Consider the following 20,631-nt stretch of genomic DNA (forward strand, 5'->3'; position numbering starts at 1 on the left):
AAAACAACCTCCCCCCCCAACCCCGACACCACCCCTCCGGTTGCTCCTCCCCTCACTGGCGTGCAGAGCGAGCACGCATTGGCGAGAACGGAATCAAAAGTCACCGCGTTAATTTAATAATTAAAAGGTCACCATCCAAAAGAGGAAAAAACATCCCGATTTCCTTGTCAGGGATATTTTTAGCAGAACCACATGCATGACACAGTACACGCGGAGGAGAGTCCCTCTCCCCGAGCAGCTCACCCAGCCCAGCAGGATACCAGGGCAGCTAAGAGGGCAGCTGCTATAATATACATATTATATCATATACATATATATATATTTATAAAAATACCCTCACCAAGGTATTTGTCGGGGACCTGTGTCGTCGTAGCTGTAGGCACCCTAATTGTGAGGCCTTCTCCAAAAAGGGACCGATTGCTTGAGCCGAGCCATGCTGCTATCATTAAAGCATGGACTTTCTGTCCACACGGTCTGAATTTAAATGCTGATAAAAGTCTCTTCTCACAACCTGGAAACCAGACTATTTGCACGAGATGAAAGCAGGAGGATGGACCTAAATCTGTATTTGGTTCTTCTCCCAGACAGACTGGCTTATGTGTAGTGCAGATACATACAGACCTGGAAAATTCATGGTGACACCTGCCTGGTCCAAAGCCCAGCTCATCTGATCAAAGATAATCATGTTGAGATCCAAAAATACAATTCTAGGACAATGACATGCGCTGCCTACACCGAGTCCGTGGGCTGGCTGTCGGTATCATTTCGGTCTCATATTAGCTAGATAGTGCTTTGTGTATTCTTCCACAAACTTCTTTGGGTCCCAAAGTCACCATCATCTCAGCAACGCTCGGTCCATGCTGAAAACACAGAAGAAGTCACTGTACAAATGGAAACTTACGCTTTTCAGCACGTGCTTATGCTATGCATCATCACGGCGGAAATGATAGAGTGATTAGCTATCAGATTGCTGTTAGGCCAAGGGTAGGGGTTTTATTAGCAATCTCAAAACAAGGGTTGGGTTTTTTTTCTCCTGAAGTGCTAAGAATGGTCAAACTGACACAGGAGTATTGATGCTGGAGCCTAAGCTAGGATAAGGCTTTGAAAAACTTTGGTAGAACTTGGGTTTGAACTTTGTAAAAGCAGACTGTACATAAAATCCCAGTTTTGCCCAAAACCTATAACCTTGCCAAAACTTCATAGAGCTGGTCCAGAGGTCTTTCTAACTTCAGATTAGTGACCAGCATATTCATGCTTTGACAACTTCCGCCTTTCTGAAACTTTCAGAACAGCCTTTTCTTCCAGAATTGCTGTATGTCAGTACATTCGTTCGTAACAGAAACTGATGTCAATTCTTGCAAATACCAGCATCTTGCTCTCAGAAAGAAGACAGGTGTTTAAAAAAAAAGAAGGTCCCAGTCTCAAAATTTTTATTTTTTACCTGCTGACCACTGAGAGCCAAGCGAAGGAGCTTCATCACGCTGCTGTACTTAGTCTCTTTGGTTTGCTTCTGGAGGCTTCTCAAGTCTTTGTTCAACTCCTCCACAGTCAAAACAGCATCCTGCCTCATCATAAGCCTTTAGGAAAGAAAACGTCCTTACAATCTGGGGATGTACAAAACACACGATTCCTACCCAGAAATGACTAATGACTTTGATGAGTGCCAGCTACCTCAGACTGGTTTTGCAAAGTCTTCTGGCAACAGCAGCAGTTCAAGGCAAACTTTCCTGCCCTTCACTCCTGTGCCGGGGTACTCCCTCTGCTCGCTGCAGCGTTGGTCGTGTACATGGGTACCCTCCGAGGCTGGGACTGCTTCACCTCCGTACTGCTGCTAAGACTCTGCTTTGTGAAACCGTTCCTTTACTTCAACAGCACCAGAAGCAGAGTTTGTTCAGAAATGCGAGCATCAAGTTTAAATCACGAAATTATGCCAAAGACCAGGAAAACCACAGCAAAAGCAGTAATTCTGATTTCTTTTTTAATAATATGATTTTTAGAGATGCATGAGTCATTGCTGATACTACTCAGCTGTAGGTAGCAGTACTATTATCTCTCCAGGACAGCAAGTATTCTGACATTTAAATTACCATCACTTGGATTCAGTTACCACTCAACTGTGAGAAATGACTGGGGGCAACAAGCTTTACAAATAGCTGGAAATAATAGCTCAATTTGTAGATACTGCCACCTTAATTACTGCCAAAACTGGTTTTCAGGGCTCATTTTAGTCCAGAGGTGAGATCTGAACTGGAAAGGTGACCGACATACCACCTGCCTAGCTGCAAGGTGTGGAGTAGCAGAAAGACATGGGGCAGCAGTGAAACTTGTTGGAAAAATCCCACAAAACTCACTAGTGCAGAAGGGAAGTCCTAGACTGGGCAGACTGTCTGCCACTCCAGCAATGTTTCTGAGCAGCCAGAGCTGCAGGCTGCTAGCTAGAAACAAAGAAATGGAAGCAGGAAAAGCCGCCCCCAGGGACAAGCTCTTCAGAAGTGACAGTGGTTCTGGCTGGACACAAATTCAGTTCATTCCAGAGATCCAGAAGTCTCATTACATAAACTGAATACATGTTGACTAAAACCACCTTGGACTTCTCCAGTTCGATGCTACAGCAGATAAAAGCACAGGAGATCTGGTGGCACAGAAAAACCCTGCTAACACCACTGCTTCATTAGCACCATGCTGGCACACAAACTCTGCTGTGCTTGGTGCTTTACAAAATCCAGACATGATAATTCTTGCTTGGGACCACCGATAGGAGCTTTCACACTGGCAAGCTGCTTTTCAATTTAAAACACAGAATTTCTCCCTAGTTATTAACTACAGCACATTCCAAAGTAGAACAAATTAAATAAGAACTATAAGCATGTCCAACATCAATACAGCAGCCAAGAGCAACGCTCTGGGGTGGCCAAGGTGGGTGTGTACAGAGCTGGGAAGAGACACTTACCCTAAGACTAGTTTTCCTATTTCATCTACTTCTGCAGAAATAGTCTGTAGCTGCTCTCGGGACACTGAGGGCCTAACCCATAAGTAAGAATAATCAGATGAGACCAGATTCTTCAGGAAGCTTATGTGACCCTGGAGAAAGAAAGCAAAGCTGTCAAGGCTGAGTGTTAAGCTGGGGGGAGCAAACACATCCTCTGGACTTTAACAAACAGTTGAAGTGGGTCCAAACCCACCACTGTCCCATACTTCATACTGCTTAGAGGAAATGTGAATCGCTGACATTTAGGCAGCTGAGTTTTTCACACCCATGACCACCTGGTGTGAGCAGGGACACAGAAGAAGCCCAAAGGGCCACAGCTGTACTCGTGCTGCAGAGCCGCGTGCGGGCTGACTCAGAGTTAGCCCGGGGAAGTGGCTTGCCACGTTCATCTGCCGCCTTTCCACAGACAGTGGGAAGTCACATGAGTCACCGTCCCGCTGCCACAGCGAAGCCATCACGCTGGGTCAGGTCTCTTCCTGCCCTTATAAAGAAGGCTTTATTCTTCACAAGCAAGCCTTCAGATACTATCCCAGGGGCAGACTGGGAAACAGCAGGGCTCACCCTCCTTCCTGACATTGGGAAGAGCCACAATATCTTCTGTCCCCCTTACAGTCATCACTCTGTCACTTAGACGAGACCAGGGCTCTCAGTGCACAAACCCCACTAGTTTAACCAAGAGCTTCATCCACCTCTGCAAGGAGGTTGCTTTGACTTTGCTTCCAAAGCATGGAGCAGTAGCAAAACAGAAGCACCTTACGCTGCCCAGTAAGCAAAAGCCAGAGGTGAGCAGTCTCCTGGCACGAGAGGCCCCGGCTGCTGGACCTTCCCACCACACGACAGCCACATCCTGGGCTTCAGGAGGGGAAGCCCAGCTTGGAGCTTGTCATCACTCATCTAGACAAAGCCACAGCTGACCTGATCCCACACTACTGACAGTCCTGCTCTGAGCAGGAACCAGAGGGGTCTTGCAAGAAACATCCTACAATTCCATGACTCGCTTCCATGGCAGGGATATATCCTCCTGGCTATATATCTGCTGTCTCAGCAAAGTATGGATGAGCTTACAACTCTGCAAAGACCACCAAGATATTCACCATACCTGTTCCTACAGGTCAGCTAACTATACCATCGGATTTTGGCATTCAGCACACACACAACCACTTGAGCTGGCAGCGACAGCCATTTGCACGCTGTGGAGCTTCAGAGCTCAGATCAAAGCAATGCCCAGGACTCATCTGAGTCTTCATCCAGGAATCCCACAAAACCTCAGCTCCCCAAAATGGTGACACGATGCTATCTCTGGTCATACTTTTCTCAGCAGGAGGACTCGCTCCACATACTCCTTTTCTAGAACCTCTTGATCCACTTGTTGATCCCCATAGACGTGCTCCACCAGCAACTGCACCTCTCTAATTAGCTTCTGTCGCAGCCCTTCATTCTCAATATGATGGGTGAGGTGAATCCTGTAACAAAGAAGAAAACTGCTTTTGGACTGCTTTGGGTTAGATTGGATCTAATCATCCCAATCTCACAACATTAACCAATTAAAACTATTAGAAAAGCAACATTAAACCCCAGACAGACATTCTACGACAAAGCCTTAAGTGCTAATGCACCACAAAGACAAAAGATGTGGTAACTCTCAGCAGCACAACATCCCCATAGCATATAAGTGTACTCACTGAAGTACCCTCTGGAAGCGTTGCCTCTTTTTAGATGTTATTTTGAATCTAAACTTAAAACCTTGCCTCCTCCTAGCTACACACCATCTACCTGGGCTTTTACAGTGCATTCAACACCAGTGTCCAAGCACAGGACGGGAAAGGAGACAGGAACAGTGTAAGCTTATACTTTGCTCTAGCGCAGCCGAAAAGCTGCTGCACTAGGACCATGCCTGATCCAATAAACAAAATCGCCAAAGGCAAGCACTAGGAATAAATTCTCAGCGATGTACAGATTATTAATTTTAAAATTACTACTGATATTTATACCTGTTGAATTCTGGGAGTTTTTCAAGATCCAGGAAGGCAGAGTGGGTTGTAATTCTGCCGATTTCAAACTGCGAGATCAGCTCCTCCAAAGACCTCCCCATCTGTTTCTCTGCAAAATAACCCAACAAGGGAATGATACACACCCACGCTCCTGTGGGGAACGAGTGTCACTGCTTTTCGTGGCAAGCCTCAGGCTCAAGGCTGGGGCAGCAGCACAGCCATGGAAGACGTGACAGAGGAGAGACACTTTTCGCTGTGTTAATAGGGACTTATCGCAACAAACAGGAGGGAACTTGTAGCAGGCATGCACAGGAAGCTGCCCTCTCCCTAAAAGCAGGCTCTGCTAACTACTGGCAAGGAACTGGAAACTGGGACATTCTGCTTGGCTCTTCAGTGGAATGCCCCTTGCATCAGTCACCCAAAAACTAGTAACGCTCAGCCAGGAGGCTCCACTGCCCAAGAGAGGTTTCATTCCCAAGCAGAGTTCCCAAAACACAAGTTAATTTGTGATCCCCACACAGCGAGAGCAACAAAAGGAGTCATTGACTCAACTTCTCACGGTCTTTCAGGTTAAACAAGAAGTGTGACAGATGTAATACGTGACATTGCAGTTATTAACCACATAATACAAGTTTTCCCAAGAGTTCACAGACAGTTTCTTCACCTTGACATGAATGTTGTCCCAAGTGGGAACCCATTAAGCATCAGCCTCATTTTAAATGGCTGCACAGAGGCAGAAATATTCCCACCATTCCAAAACACCACGCAGTCTTCACAGGAGCTCTGCAGAAGCCCTGGTGGCATTTCAGTGACAGACTGGTCGCCCAACACCCACTTCCTGATCCCTTCAAAAACTGCCAGAGTTCTTGGCTATTAAAATAAACCTAACTCATTGCCCAAAGTCAGCATCAAGAAGTGTCCTAGCAAGTACCGAGCCTGCTGTCATTACCTGCAAATCCAGAGCCACAGTTGGTTATGATGTCCAGCAGAGCCTCTGGCAAGTAGCCATCTCGAGCAAAACGCTCCAGAAAGATGTCCCCTTGCCTTTTTGACAGCTTGCCACCGTCTTTGTTCAGAAGCAGTGGGAGATGACCAAACTGAGGGGGATCCCAGCCAAAGGCTTTGTAGAGAAGGAGATGCTTGGACGTTGAAGTCAGCCACTCAGTTCCACGCAGAACGTGGCTGATGCCCATGTAATGGTCATCCACCACATTTGCCAGGTGGTAAGTGGGGAAGCCGTCCCCCTTGAGAATCACTGGGTCACCTTCCACGTCAGCCACTTCATGCTTGTTCCAGCCGTAGACCAGGTCCTCAAAGGGTTCCACTCCCTTCTCCAGCCGGAAGCGGACTACCCAGTCAAGGCCCTGTGACAGCTTCTCAGCCACTTCTGTGGGCGTCAGGTGCCGACACCGGTTGTCGTATCTTTGAGAAAGGAGAACGAAGGTCTCAGTTCAACACAAGCCAACCCCATCAGCCATTTTCACATTCCCAAAACTCTAAATCGATCCCTGGATTTTAGCTGTAACCTGCCCACTATGTGTCCAAGCAAACTACCTCATCTCTGGGGGTCACTCCCCTAAGGGTTATGTTGGCTTCTCCCTCTACGGGCAGTGAGATGACAATCCTATTGCCGTGCACATTGACGTAAGTTTTTGCAAACGTGCAGCACAGAGGGAACCACCCAAGGCACATGGAATCCCTACCGCGGGGTCTGCTGGCTCCGCAAAGCCTCTTTCTTCAGCAGTTCCAGGCGCTGAGGGGTACAGAAGCAGCGGTACGCCGCCCCTCTCTCCAAAAGCACGTCACTGGCGCTCCTATAAAAGTCAAGTCTGTGTGACTGCTGGTAGGGTCCAAAGGAACCACCGCGGCGAGGACTCTCATCAGGGGGAATACCTGAAATATCAGTATGACAGGACTTAGAAAGCCTGGAAAAAGGTAGAGTGAAACCCACAGGAGTTATTCCCCTGTGGTGGGGAATCTTCCCCAGCAGATAAACAGCAGTTAACCAACATCATCAGAATTTAAAGTATTGTGTGTGAAGCAACAAGCGGAAAAACACCAAAAACCTAGTAAATAGTTGAGCAGCTCTGATACACTACCTAAAATAAAATGCAGTCAGGTGTATACCTACAAAGTAGCATCCACCCTTTTTATAATAAAGAACACTCATACCACAAAAATACAGTTGAAACCTTAGCCAATTATGTTTTCTACTTCAAAGTTACTACTCAACAGCAAAGTCCTAGTCCCTTAAAGCCTACCTACCCATTCATGGCAGCATCTGGGAGATCTGGCTTTAACTTTATCACAATTCTTTATTAAAAAAATCACTCTCACTTCTAGTTCTTAAGCTCAAAAAGAAGCACAGAATTCAAAATGAAAACTGACACCTCAAGATCCCCTTTAACAAACACTCCATGTAGAAACAATTTACCAGTTTACAGTGCGGTCTGTGAGCTCCAACTTCCAACCATTCCATCTTGTCTCTCTTTGTTACAGCCGCACATTGGGCCGCTTTCACAAATGTGGATCTTTCTGTGTGTCTGCTTCAGTGAGTAAAAAATGAAAGACGTTTGTAAATACCTGCCCAATCCAGCATATCTTCTATTCCTTCTGCAGCTCCAGGCACCACTCGATTTTGATCTGTATCCTCCACTCTCAGAATAAAGGTCCCTTGGTGCTTTTTGGCAAAAATATAATTGTACAAAGCAGTGCGAAGGCCACCCAAATGCAGAAAACCTGTTATCATATGGAAATTAGAGGAGATGATAATAATTAAGGCCCAATAAAGAGATTTTTAAATATGAGCTGGAAGAGCAATGCTACCTGTAATGGAAATTGATAGTAAATGCTAACTGGGGGGCAGGGAGGTGTGCTGCACAGACGCTTTGTGGGGCTTTGCTATGGAACTAAATTATCAGTAACTGCCTTCCAAGAATGTGGAAAGTGACTTGGAAATCAATTACAAGCTGGCACATGCTAGGAAATACCATTTTGGTGGTCTTTCACCAGAAGGGACCAAATAACCTTCCCCTATTTCTGAGGGGACGCGACACGCTGCAGCTGCTTACGAGCCGTATTTATTTCCACACTGAGAGGGCGACTCCCACCCGGGGAGCTGCCGGTCCCTGGGCAGAGCGAGGGGGTACCTCAGCGGAGCGCCCGGCACCGGCCGCGCCCCGCTCCTGAAGTATTTCAATTCACGTTTTTCAACCCAAAACCTGCGGGGGTGTGGAGGGCGGGAGAGGGCCCAGCGAAGGGCCGGGGGTTACCTGTGGGGCTGGGCCCGAACCGCACCCGCGGACCCCGCTCTGGGCCCGGCCCCGGACCCCGCTCCGGCCCTACCGCGCCCCGCAGCGCCCGCAGCGCCCGCGCCATGCCGCTACTTCCGCCCGGCCGCGCCCAGCCAATCCCCTGGCGCGGAGTGGGCGGAGCGCCTACGGCAGCCGGCGCGGCCCAGCAGGCGGTGGCGTGCGTTACCCGGCGTGCCCCGCGGCAGATTGTACACAATCATCATGGCCGCCGCCGCCTCCGCCGCCGCCGATGGTAGGAGCCCGCGGTCCCGGCGGCGGGGCGAGGCGCGGCGAGGCGGCGGGTGGCAGCGCGGGGTGGGGCGGGGAAACGGGGAGGTGCCGGGGCGAGGAGCCGGCCCCGGGGCGGTCTGTGAGCGGCGCTCCGGGGTTGGAGCGCGGACGGGCCGGGTAGGGCCGGGCCGGGGCAGCTTCCCGCTGGCCAGGCTCTTCCTGTCCGCTCGCCTGCAGGTGCCGAGGAGCCGGGCATGGAGGCGGAGGCGCAGGAGCTGCCGCTGGGCTGCGGCGGAGAGGGCGGCTCGCCGGCGGCGGGGAGGTCTCCGGAGGGCGAGGAGCGCCGGGATCCCCCACAGGCGTCTGTCAGCAACGGCGGCGACGCGGAGGGCGGGAAGGAGCTAGTGGAGCTGAAGGTTATCTGGAACAAGAACAAGTACGACGTGAAGTTTTGCCTGGACAGCACGGGGGCCGAGCTGAAGCAGAAGATCCACTCGCTCACAGGTCTGTCGGGGCCACCGCCGCCTCTCCCGCCTCAGCCCGCGCCTCCTCTCACCTCTGTCACGCCATCTCGTAACCCTTATTCTTGCCTCTTAGGCCTTCCACCTGCTATGCAGAAAGTTATGTTCAAGGGACTTCTACCAGAGGAGAAAACGTTGCGGGAAATCAAAGTAACAAACGGAGCTAAAATAATGGTTGTTGGCTCTACTATCAATGATGTTTTAGCGGTAAATACGCCCAAAGAAGCCGCTCAACAGGAGGTCAAAGCTGAAGAAAATAAAAAGGAACCACTTTGCAGACAAAAGGTTATTGATGTCTCCATAATTCCTGGTGTGGGGGAGCTGTTGGATTTACGCGGTTCTCTTGTAATACTCTGCAGTCACCTCTGGGTCCTGTTCCTCCTCAAAGCAGGCTGGGGTTTCTCTTCTCATAGCTAAGCGATAGAAGAAGGGCTCTGTGCAGAGGAGTTTTAGCAGCAGAAAAACATCCCAGTGGAGGCTGGGGCTTTGCAAGACACCCCTTGTCGTGGTGCCAGGCACAGCCTACCATTTCAGACAAGAAATGGTAAATAATAGAAATATTTCGTGGTTGTTAGCTCAAACACAGTCTAAACTAATTATATCTAAAAGCTAACTAATTTTTGTTGGCATAAAAGAATTTGATCTCCAAAAACTGCCTTTAAAATGAACACCAAGAGAGAAGTTCCTTCAGCTGTCCCAGCACTGAAGTGAACATGGGTTCTGAATTCTCCTCTTGCATATTGAAGTGCTGCCTCTGAATAGGAATTGAAGTACAGCATGAGGCTTGCTTTGTTGGCAGCACTGCAGCATTGTGGGGCTGATAAAGGATTTTCAACTCAAAGTATTACCAGCCCCGTACCTTCCTTAGAATAAATTTGATTAAAAATCAAGTAGTGCATCATTGAACTGCAACCCTTATGAAACATGCTTTTGTTTTTCTGTAATTTACCATAGTTCACTGTAAGTTCCATCATTGTTTAAAGGTACTTGGCAACTTACAAGCTGTGAGCATGGTTTTCTTAGTTACTGCTGCTCTGATCCGTTCTGGTTTGTTGCTGTGTTGCGGTATGTTGCACTGTCAAATGTGGAGGGTTTTCTGCCATTCACTGGATATAACACTTGACCGTTAAAACTGTCTTGCCAAATGCCAACTATGTGATTCAGCACGTATGATATCAGCGTCCTTTAACTTTTTATAGATATATATTTAAGTATATGTATATTCTAGAAGGGATGTTATGCTGGGGTTTTAGTTATTTATATAGTTTCTTTAGACTGTCATAGAAAGTGCTCGGTTAACTTTGAAAATTAACCGTTTCCTGTGTGATAAATTACTGAGAATAGTCCTTAACTGTCTCTTAATGCTATTGGCATATGGTCAAGGGTGCAGATGGAAGTAAATTGAAAAGCTGTGTTGCATTTGCGTAAACTCTAATTTCTGTTTTTATATTGTAGCAACACAGGAAAGTATTGGATAAAGGAAAACCTGATGATGTGATGCCTTCTGTTAAAGGTGTTCAGGTAAGTAAATAAGTACCTGAGACATTGTCATAATTGGAAGAGAGAGACATCTTTTGTGGTTCGAGACCTTTCATTGCTGGTTCAATTGTTCCTTGCTATCTTAGTAGAAAACTGGAAAGATGGATCGTCTTTATGCTTTAAAAGTTAAGAGGATATAGCTTTTCCTCTTGAAGTCCTTGACTGTGACTTACTGTGTTGCCTCTTTGTAGGAGCGTCTGCCAACAGTGCCATTATCTGGCATGTACAACAAGTCAGGGGGGAAAGTAAGATTGACCTTTAAACTTGAGCAAGACCAACTATGGATTGGTACAAAAGGTGAGCAACTCCAAAACTCTGTGATGAATAATTGATAATTGGGCTATAAGTGTATTGTGTGACCTAGAAATAGCTTCTGCTGTGACTAAATTGTGTTTAGGGAATAGCAGTGGTATTGTAACACTTCAAGACTAAATTTTGCTTCCTCTTCTCAAATGTCATTTTCCCAGATATTGAATGTTACTTGATATTTTACTTCTGTTCTTGAAAAACTTGAGTTTGTTTGTGCCAGTAGACTAATGTTCCAATCTGCTATTCATAGCTCCAACTGTAAATTATAATGTTTGGCATTTCTAGCATATCTCAAAAGCACTTCATAAACATTGGTCTGGTGCCAGCATCATGTAGAGGCTCAATGAATTGGCTAAGACTCGAAAGGGAATCTCAGAACCAGGATTAAAACTAGGAGTGCTGGCATCTCTGTCATTATCTGTCCTTTCAACCAAAATTAGTTGGGTGTCTTGTTTCAGTGATGTACAACTGCAGAAACTATGGCATGTGTTGCTGTGCAGAGGAATCAGTTTGCCGTCTTGAGTGGTGCCAGGAGGAGCTGAAAGTGCTGTGGTGATAACGTGCATTGCTGAGGACGTCTCAGATAACCCCCTGCCTCCAAAGGAAGCTGTGCTCCTTTAGTTTGACCAGGATGGGACAATATAGTGATGAGCAAGAGGAATATCAGTGCTTGCTCACTGTCCCAGTAAAGTAACCTAATTGGATGGTAATATTAGCTTTGGATGGCACCTCCAGCTGCTACATTATTTCCAAAGTAAGCAGAAATCTTGGAAGTTCTTGACCTTTCCTTTGTAGGATGAACTTGATTGTGAAGTTTTTTCTGGCTTTAAAACCTGTGTTGGTGCTGTTTGAGTGGTTTTTCTTTTCTCCTGGGCTAAGCGATGGAGCAAGACATTTGTTCTTTTTCCTCTATAGGTTGGGCAGACAGACCTTTTTGTTATTGATAATGTGTTCTAAATACATGATTAATATTTAAGCAATTAATCCTCCTCCTTCACTTTCTAGTTGAGTTTCAAGTTTAGTATTTCTGAAGCGTTCTAGATTAGTGTTTCTTAAGCTGTGAAATTTGATTCTTCTTGTAGTCGTCTGTCTTTCACGTAACCTGTTTCCCTACTTCCCAAAATTAGCAGCAGCTTGCTACCTCTAGGGAATGGCTGTAATTGCTGACTGTTGTTGGGGAAAACTCCCTCCTGCTTGGAGAGATTCATGGCAGATGCCAGTACGTAAGGGCTAGAATAAAACCAGCTTGGTGTTAATGCAGTTTTTCACTTGCTAGTCCTGGGAAGTTGGAACTGATTCTTCCCCCACACAGCTTTCCTGTGCTTCACAGATCACTTTGTATGTTTTTGTAGTCCAAGGTTTCGTGTAGGCGGGTGTTTGTCAGTTGCTCTGTGTCATTTTCGTAGAGGCATTGATAACATGCACTGGTCTATTGCTGAGATACTGTGAAGAGTAATTGATTTGCAGGATGCTAAACAAGTAGGATTTTACTCAATCAGTGAATGTCGCGAGCCTGACTGGGGTAGTTTGGCTTAGTTACTGCACTGAGGTAGAGCGTTTTTGTCTTTACATCACTGAGTTTATCTCCCTGTGTGCCTTTTTTAGGTAGGTGCTTTTTTTCTGGATCAAACAAATTCCTTAGATATCTCTAAGGAACTCACAGTTCAGTTTCTCGTTTGTAGAGTGTTTATGGTTTTCTCTTTCTTATATCCAAGAAGATAATTTTAGGCTGACACTGAAAGCTGGAACTGAAAGGAAGGATCTTGGAGTTAAGTCTTCAGAAAGAATGAGGACAGAACTGAGACAGAAAAAGTCTGCACGAACCCTATGCTTTGTCATTCTTGTTGGTTACCTCTGGCTGGCTGACATTACTCTGTCATGTAATTGTCGTCATCTATTTTTTTTATTTCAGTTTCTCTTTTTGTTTCTTTCCCTGTTTACTCATTAATATTTCCTTCCCTGTGCGTTTATAGTAATAGTTCAATGCCGCCTCAGGGTAAAATCAGGACTAGGCTTTCAAAGAGCTAATTAGCCTATTTTCATTCAGCTTTCAGCCTTGCTCTTTCCGTAGAGCTTGGTATAATCGTTGGTAGCCAGTCCTGAATATTCTTACACCTGGACCGGCTTTCACTATGGTGAGTAATCCTGCTGGTCCAAGTGGAGCCCTTTATGGGGAAACATAAAATGTGAGGAACTGTGTGATCCAATTTTGGATTCCTTTAAAGTATTAACGTACCCGATGTGGGGTGTGTGGTAATGTGGAGAACAGGCTTCTCAGCAGTAGGTATCCAAAGTTCACCCAAAGAGGAGATTCTGACATGAAGAGCTTTTGGAAGTAATGGAGGTGGTATTTGAAATTAATATGAAATACTGCTTCCGAATATATCAGAAATAATACTTTGATCAATTTTAATGTAGAGAGAACAGAAAAGTTACCCATGGGGTCCATTAAAAATGTGGTGAGTGAACCTATTGAAGGACACGAGGATTATCACATGATGGTAAGTAATGTCTCTACTTTAATAATATCAGTCTAATTACTTCATGCCAATACACAGAAGCAAGTCTTTAAAACACAGCAAGTTGGAGGCTGGTAATAATGCCAGCGTCATGGATTGTGGAAGGTGGGAATGTGGACATGGTGTGCTGTCACAGTGTAAATATTTCGAGTAGCGTATTGAGTATCTGCTGTTAGGGAAATCTGGGCTGGTTTCACACAAAAATTATTGCTTAAGCATTATTTCATATCTTCTGCTGTCTTGTGACAGTGTTAAAACAGCAAAAATACCTATGATATAGCTCATGATTTCTTAATGTTAGTGATATTTTCCTATATCTAGTTTAATTTCTGGTTTCTGTTGTGTTTATATCAACACACTTGTCGGAGGTTAAAAAAAAAAAAGTAGTGATTTGTTACTGTAATTTTTTTTTTCCCATATGTGACTTTCTGAAAAACTGGTATTGGGTCTAGAAAAAGTAACAGATTTAAGAAGAGAGCAGTGCTAATTCTACTGAACTTTTGGCTGTTTCTTTAAATGTTTTTTTTAACATCTTGCTTTCCAAAGTACAGTAACTAACTTTTAATGTTGAAGTCAGTTCCTTATATAAGTCTGCTCCCTTCTTTAGGGGAAGAAAGGGGAAATTTTATACCTTAAAATTATTGTCTGCAGGAGGGCACTGATCTAGTCCCTGTCCAGATACTTGACTTTTGATCACCCATGTAAGAAAATGTCCTCTTCAGAGTATGACACAATACGCTCTTGTCCTACAACAAGGATAGAGGTTATTGGCATGCTATGGTGATGCTCTCCTATTTATACTGACATAAGCTGAGAGTAGGACATGATATTTAAATATAAAATTTTATGACTATGAGAACACGGTCATTGTCTTATTTAGTTCCTGTTTGGCTTCTCGACTCTGTGGACGCTGCTCATTTCTTTCGAGACTTTGGGTTATGCTTCAGATTCTGTCTTCCAGAATAATTTCCTCGTGTTCATGAAACTGGCCAAGAGTTTTCATTGCTGCTATGATATCTTAAAAGGAAAGAGCTCATCATTTTAGTTAATACTTTGCAGTCCTTGTTTTCTCTGAGGAATGATTTGGGTTTTTTTAATTGCTTACCAAATATATGTAATGTGCAGCAAGGGTTTGAAGGAGGCAGTAGGTATAAGACACTTCTGATTTTGTAGTGGATAAGCTGTATCTGTCCACTGGCGTAAGCTGTTCTGTTTCCCATGTGTAAATGTTGTCATTTTTAACTTTGCAGGCATTTCAGCTGGGCCCAACAGAAGCATCTTACTACTGGGTCTATTGGGTACCAACTCAATATGTTGATGCAATCAAAGACACGGTGCTGGGAAAGTGGCAGTATTTTTGAAAGCACGCTCACCTCTGGCACAGGAAAATGACACAAAGCTAAGGACACTGCTGGGAGAGGCCTCCAACGTCCCTGGATGTGATAGTCCTGGAACTTATTAATAAAATATGATAAACGAGGCATTGATGGAAGCCAGAGGTGATGTTCTTTCACCATTAGTTTACTTTTAACTTAAAAATTTCACCATCCCTTTTCTGCAGTCAGCTTCAACCATATTTAAAGCAAATACAATGGAAATCAATAAATCTTAATTCACAAAATATTGTGTGTAATACACTTAAATCTGCTGAGAGTTGATCTTCCAATTTAGTTTTAAAAAGAAAATATTACAATGTATTATTGAGGATTTTTTACATGGTTTGAACAAAAACGAATATTTTCATAATCTTTCAGTTATAAGCGTTAGACTTAATTTAGTTACTTGGTTGTGACTGAGAATTTCAGAAACAGTTTTTTAAAAATAAACTTTAAACAGTATGCAAAATTGATGTTTAGTAAGCCATATTCTGCTGGCCCTTTTATTTCAGGTTTGAATCTTTGGTAGCAAAACTCTATTTTTTTTTTTTTTCGTTTATTTTATTTTTAACCCAAAGATGCCCTGCTTTGTTGTTTTGGTTTTTTCCTCTCTTTTTTTTTTTTTTTTTTTTTTCTCCCCCCCAATACTAGAAGCTGTGGGTTGGCACTCTGTGTAGCATGTTTGGAGCAGACGAATACCACTGTGGATGTTTTGTAATCGCAAGGACCCAGTGCTGCTTACTGTCCCCTTTCATGCCACTTGTTCCCCTCCCAGCTGCATACCTCTCTGCTCCTGTTCTGCCTCCTGCCCCGGAGGTGCTACATTTTTCGGAGCATTTCGTTCATCGTGCATGTCGCAGTCCAGGATCATTTTGCAGCTGTTGCGATGACACTTCTCTGTTTGACTGAAAAAAGAAAACTGTAGAATGCGCTGCAGAATGCTGCCTGGCGTGAGCGGGGTGAAGCAGCGACACAGATCTCACAAAGGGAGTGAACCAAAGAGACCTTCCTGCTTTGTTTGGGGCTGGGGGGAGCAGGGAAGAGAGAAGCTCGGATGCCGCTTCGGATCCTAAATAACTGCAGTAGTCTTGTGACCTGGATTGGAAAATTTAGAGTTCTCTAATTCAGTGAATCTTAACCAAATTTAGGATGTCTATCCAGCAACTGATCTTTTTAAATTTAAATCACCTTTCAGCTTTTCTCTTGCTCAAGTTTACAGGAAGTTCTTGCATCTCGTCCTGTCTGAAATAATGCTTCTCGCCTTTGGTTTGTGACATTCTGCGTGTCATCTCAGCAGTTCACGTGTCATTTATCTCAGGTTTTTCTGAATGGACCTTTCAGTCCTGAAAAGGTGCACACCCTTAACAGATTGTATTGTGCAGTCAGACTGAATCAGTCTTGCTGGGTGTTAAACCTGCATCTAACAGATCGCTGTTCTTTTTTTAACACTGTAGGCTTGATATTGCTCAATGCAAGTAGCTCGACGTTTTGTGAAACTCACGGAGAAACAGCCTTGTAGGAATAGCTGATCTTAATATATTCCATATCCATTTTTCACTCTCCTTGAAACAGCCCAGTTGAAACTCGGCAGGTGCAGGTTCCCAAATGAGTATTTATTTTATTTTTATTTTATTTTAGAGACTGGGAAAAGTGTTCACTTTATGGTATGTGTTAAGATTACGTATTTACCTGTAGACTCTTGATAGCAACATAAGCAGCTTTTTGTTTTCTATTTTCTGTTAGAAAATTCATGCAATATGAATTTTAAAGGTGTTTCATATCCTACCTATAATCTAGTGATGTGCTTGTTACTCTTGTAGCTTGAGATACTTCCTTTCTGTATACAAGTCACCAGCAGTGTGTCTTGACATAAATGCATTGAGAGAGGAGTGCTCCCTGGAACAGCCCCCTTCCGACGCTCAGAGCAAGCGAGTGCAGGTAGTGGAGTTGGCGTGAGTTAATTGGAGATGACATTACAACTGAAACGCGGCTATCACACTTCTTATTTCCGACTTGCCAATCCTGGTGTGGAGGCTTAATGTTAAAATTCAGGATTTGGTGGACAGTCTACGGACTAGCGTGTAATGAAAATGGGTGACGTTAGCTTTTTCTGTCACTTGGGGTCACCTTTGCGCTCGCTGTCGTCTTGGTTCTGTGATTATCAGCTCCAACTTGCTACTTGACTTGCTTGGACCTGTCTGTGCAACCACTCATGTTCCATTTTCCTTTCCCGTTCTTTCGTTTGCTTGCTCCTTGAGAGGACTTGTATCTTAGTTCCAGCCCCTCTCCAGAGTTCCTGTGGCTTCTGTGCTGGAGGCGGTGACCTGGGTGAGTACGCTCTGCTGCTAGAGCTGAGGGAGGGCAGATACCCCATCTGCCGCTGCCGAGGCAAGAAGGGCACTTGGGGCACCGAGTCCAGGGCAGTATTTAACATTCCTGTCTGCTCCTTTCCCGAGGGCACGATTACTCTGCATCCTGTGCCAGGTACAATCAATCATCTCGAAACTGCGTAGGAAAAACGTTGGTTAGAAAGCAGTCTTAAACATGGAGAAGAAAATAGCATAAACTAAGAAAATGTGATCCTACTTAGGTGCTTCTTTTCAAGTTGGATTTGATTTGAAAAATGAATTTATTTTTTTTTTTTTTGTTCTGCGTGCAAAGTTTGAATTAAAATACAGGAAAGTGATACTTACATAAAATGCTTTGATTGATGTTTGTTGGCTTAATATAGTAGATGTCTTAGGAGTTCTTTGAAGTGAATATTCCAATTGAACTTAGCAACACTGCATTTAAGATCCGTTCTCTTTTGGAATGATGTGGAGCTTTATCTTCTGGCATATACCAATTTTCCAAGGCAATTATTGACATTAACTAATGATCATCAACATCTAAGGAAACACCATCTCTCTAGTTCGATAGTGTCACAGCTTGCCTAACTGGAGAGCCATTTGCTAGCCTCTCTCTTGACTTTGGATTTTACTGTCTGATACCTGTGATTGTCTCCAGGGCAGATTCAGCGTAACGGTTCTGTGGAGGAATTTGGCAATTTAGTCCTCAGTAAGACACAAGTGTTGTGAGTAAAGTGCAAATATAATCAGTATTTTTGGGTTGGCTGACAAAGATTTTTTGGGGGGGATCCAACATGTAATCTTCCATAGGAAGTTTTTCGTAATATCTGGTGATTCTTGTGCAAAAGTTTATTTCGGTTAAATTACAATTCAACGATCTCCTTTCAACAGAGATCGGTTCCCTATTGTATGTGTGTGTAATTCCCCGTGAACGTTTTGGGGGTCTGAAGTTGCATGAAGTGCTTTGCTGGATTTACTAATTGGGGATTAAAGCGTCCGTAAGGCAAACGTGAGATTCCACAGAACAAAGCCGGTGTTTCCCACACCGCCTGGGCAGAGTCCCCCTCCTCGCTGCCGTCCTGTCGGGGGGGCAGTCCTGCTGCACTCCTAGCTCTCCGTACCCCGCTCACTGGCATCGAGCCTTGCAACTCAGCTATATGCCGTTCCTTTCCCTTCTCCATGCCCAGCACTGTGGGTTTCTTCTTCTCTCCTTGTCCTGAGCTGAGTATTCCTTCCTTCTCTGTTTGTGCATCCCAAGCATAAACAGGTCCTGGATCGGTATTGCATTAGGAATGCAAAGGTTTATCACTAAACCTTGCCTGGGTTTGAACGGAGATTGTATCTTGCATGAAAATCTTGTATTACTCACATGTTTTTCATATCAACTTTAAAGTAAATCATTAATTCCGTTAATGACACTGTTTCATGAGAAATGTGTAACTAAAATAAGGATGTTATAATGATGAAAGAGGAAAAAGTGATCTGAATTCAAAGAACTAGGTAAGAAACTGTTAACATGCAATACTTTATAACTGGTAACACGCGCACACAACCTGCTAAATTTTGTACTTGATGCAGTTCGTATCTGTTGCTTCTTCATACTTTTAAGGGCCAAAGAGAAACAATTCACTTGCAGTGACACTGTCAAGGTGCCATATCGTGGTGGTGTGTTCCGTGCTCTCCCTTTCCCGGCCGCGGTGTTCCCTTACAACCGCAGGCGATGCAGCCGTGCGGGCACGGGCACAGCATGGGCACGGGCACAGCGCACTCCCGGCTCCCGCTGCTCCCTCTGCCAACTCAGTGGAGCAAGGTTTGTTTCCAAACTTTCCTTCTTTTGTTTACTTTTTTTTTTTCTTCCTCTGTAACTTGATTTCTTTTTTTTTTTTTTCCAATGGAGCTGTTTTCATCTTTTTGTACTCCAGCCTTTTGCCACCTGTTAGGATTAGATTGTTAGCATCTTGTTTTGTTAATTAATGTCCTCATCACTGGGGGGTGGGAGGAGGGGGACCAGGAGAACTGTAGCGAGTCTTGTGTGAAACATACAGCCATTTTACCTTCTAGCCAAGGATTCACTTTCTGTGGCTCATGGAAGTTCACTATGTCTTATCCATATTCATTCATTCTTCGGTTTTCTATTAAAAAAAAAAAGTCTTAGATGTTTTTGTCCACTGCAGATTTATTTTAAATGGAATATGTAAGTACCATGTATTATGGTATTTTTAAATAATCTATTGCCTATTTCAGGGGAGGGGGAGATGACAAATATTTAGTCTTAGATTTGCACTGCTGGATTTTTTAAGTGTAACCTTGACTGGTTATCCTATTGTTTTATTCTGTAAGATTAGTCATATGAATTAAAGTTTGATAATTAAGTATTTCTGTGTTTGAGTGTTGCAACATTCTGTATGTACTAAGCTACTTCCTACCGCAGGAGCACCTGTTAGCAAATGGTTTGTAGTTAGTTGCTTTGTAGAAAGCTGGGCGCAGGTGGAAATCCATGGGAAACCCGTCTGATGCCATCAGTGCCTTTCTCCCCGGGTGGGGATTTGGGTATCCTGCTGCTGTGTACCGCTTCATGCAAAACGGGACAATTCTCTGGCTCCCTGTTAAAACCAGGTTTAATCTTGTTTTAAGCTGTAGATGACCTTGTTGTGCTGAGCGTGCTCAGCTGTAAGTTTTATGTGCAGGAAGCTTGTTGCCGTGTCAGAAGTCCCACTTATTCAAGGTGTGTTAGTGTGTAAGGCCTTCAGGCAGAGCCCTCTGCTTCCCTGCAGCTCCGGGTGCTGCAGAGGGGATGGCGGGAGCCTGGTCCAGTGCCGATCCTGGAGACGGTACTGGTGGTGCCAGGCTGGCAGGTGGCAGTGGGCTGGGGTCGGCAGGCACTGCTGGGTGCAGGGGGTATGGGGGGGGGGATCACAGAATGGTTAGAGTTGGAAGGGACCTTAAAGATCATCCGGTCCCACCCCCCTGCCCTGGGCAGGGACACCTCCCACCAGACCAGCCTGCTCCAAGCCCCGTCCAGCCTGGCCTTGAACACCTCCAGGGATGGGGCAGCCACAGCTTCTCTGGGCAACCTGTTCCAGTGCCTCACCACCCCCACAGTGAAGAATTTCTTCCTAATATCTAATCTAAATCTCCCCTGTTCCAGTTTAAAACCGTTGCTCCTCATCCACTCCCTGGTAACAAGTCCCTCCCCATCTCTCCTGTAGTCCCTTTAGCGACTGGAAGGAGCTCTAAGGTCTCCCCGGAGCCTTCTCTTCTCCAGGCTGAACAACCCCCACTCTCTCAGCCTGTCCTCATACCAGAGGGTCTCCATCCCTCAGAGCATCTTCATGGCCTCCTCTGGACCTGCTCCAACAGGTCCATGTCCTTCTAACGTTGGGGTTCCCAGAGCTGGACGCAGTGTTCCAGGTGGGGTCTTCCCAGAGGGGAGCAGAGGGGCAGAATCGCCCCCCTCCGTGCCCTTGGGCGAGAGGAAATTTACCAGAAGGGTGTCAAAAGCGCTGGGATGGGGC

The 20,631-nt window shown here is 45.1% G+C and overlaps 2 protein-coding genes across 4 annotated transcripts; one reads left to right on the plus strand and one right to left on the minus strand.

Moving 5' to 3' along the window:
• Nucleotides 1-112: 112 nt before the first annotated feature.
• Nucleotides 113-8,382, minus strand: EARS2 (glutamyl-tRNA synthetase 2, mitochondrial). 2 transcript variants are annotated; one of them, XM_063345061.1, is made up of 9 exons: nucleotides 8,253-8,382; nucleotides 7,564-7,719; nucleotides 6,684-6,873; nucleotides 5,930-6,402; nucleotides 4,981-5,089; nucleotides 4,299-4,452; nucleotides 2,951-3,081; nucleotides 1,442-1,577; nucleotides 113-860 (listed from the first exon to the last, which is right to left on the minus strand). In XM_063345061.1, the coding sequence occupies exons 1-9, from the start codon at nucleotides 8,356-8,358 to the stop codon at nucleotides 777-779; spliced, it is 1,539 nt and encodes a 512-aa protein (XP_063201131.1). In that variant the 5' UTR covers nucleotides 8,359-8,382; the 3' UTR covers nucleotides 113-776. The 2 variants fall into 2 exon arrangements, with proteins under 2 accessions (XP_063201131.1, XP_063201132.1); XM_063345062.1 differs by lacking the exon at nucleotides 2,951-3,081.
• Nucleotides 8,383-8,434: 52 nt separating this feature from the next.
• UBFD1 (ubiquitin family domain containing 1) lies at nucleotides 8,435-19,469 on the plus strand. Of its 2 annotated transcripts, XM_063344024.1 has the most exons (7): nucleotides 8,435-8,526; nucleotides 8,742-9,008; nucleotides 9,102-9,310; nucleotides 10,481-10,546; nucleotides 10,756-10,861; nucleotides 13,292-13,374; nucleotides 14,643-19,469. In XM_063344024.1, the coding sequence occupies exons 1-7, from the start codon at nucleotides 8,496-8,498 to the stop codon at nucleotides 14,751-14,753; spliced, it is 873 nt and encodes a 290-aa protein (XP_063200094.1). In that variant the 5' UTR covers nucleotides 8,435-8,495; the 3' UTR covers nucleotides 14,754-19,469. The 2 variants fall into 2 exon arrangements, with proteins under 2 accessions (XP_063200094.1, XP_063200096.1); XM_063344026.1 differs by lacking the exons at nucleotides 13,292-13,374; nucleotides 14,643-19,469 and adding an exon at nucleotides 11,332-13,285.
• Nucleotides 19,470-20,631: the final 1,162 nt, after the last annotated feature.

Source organism: Chroicocephalus ridibundus, chromosome 8 (genome assembly GCF_963924245.1).
Source record: "Chroicocephalus ridibundus chromosome 8, bChrRid1.1, whole genome shotgun sequence".
In the NCBI taxonomy this organism is placed as follows: domain Eukaryota; kingdom Metazoa; phylum Chordata; class Aves; order Charadriiformes; family Laridae; genus Chroicocephalus; species Chroicocephalus ridibundus.

Coding starts and splice junctions, on each gene's coding strand:
- UBFD1 (XM_063344024.1), top strand. CDS start 8,496: ATGGCCGCCGCCGCCTCCGCCGCCGCCGATG. Junction 10,547..10,755: donor CTTCTGTTAAAGGTGTTCAG/GTAAGTAAATAA, acceptor GCCTCTTTGTAG/GAGCGTCTGCCAACAGTGCC. Junction 13,375..14,642: donor ACGAGGATTATCACATGATG/GTAAGTAATGTC, acceptor TTAACTTTGCAG/GCATTTCAGCTGGGCCCAAC.
- EARS2 (XM_063345061.1), bottom strand. CDS start 8,358: ATGGCGCGGGCGCTGCGGGCGCTGCGGGGCGCGGTAGGGCCGGAGCGG. Junction 7,720..8,252: donor GTTCGGGCCCAGCCCCACAG/GTAACCCCCGGC, acceptor ATATGATAACAG/GTTTTCTGCATTTGGGTGGC. Junction 861..1,441: donor TGGCTCTCAGTGGTCAGCAG/GTAAAAAATAAA, acceptor CTGTGTTTTCAG/CATGGACCGAGCGTTGCTGA.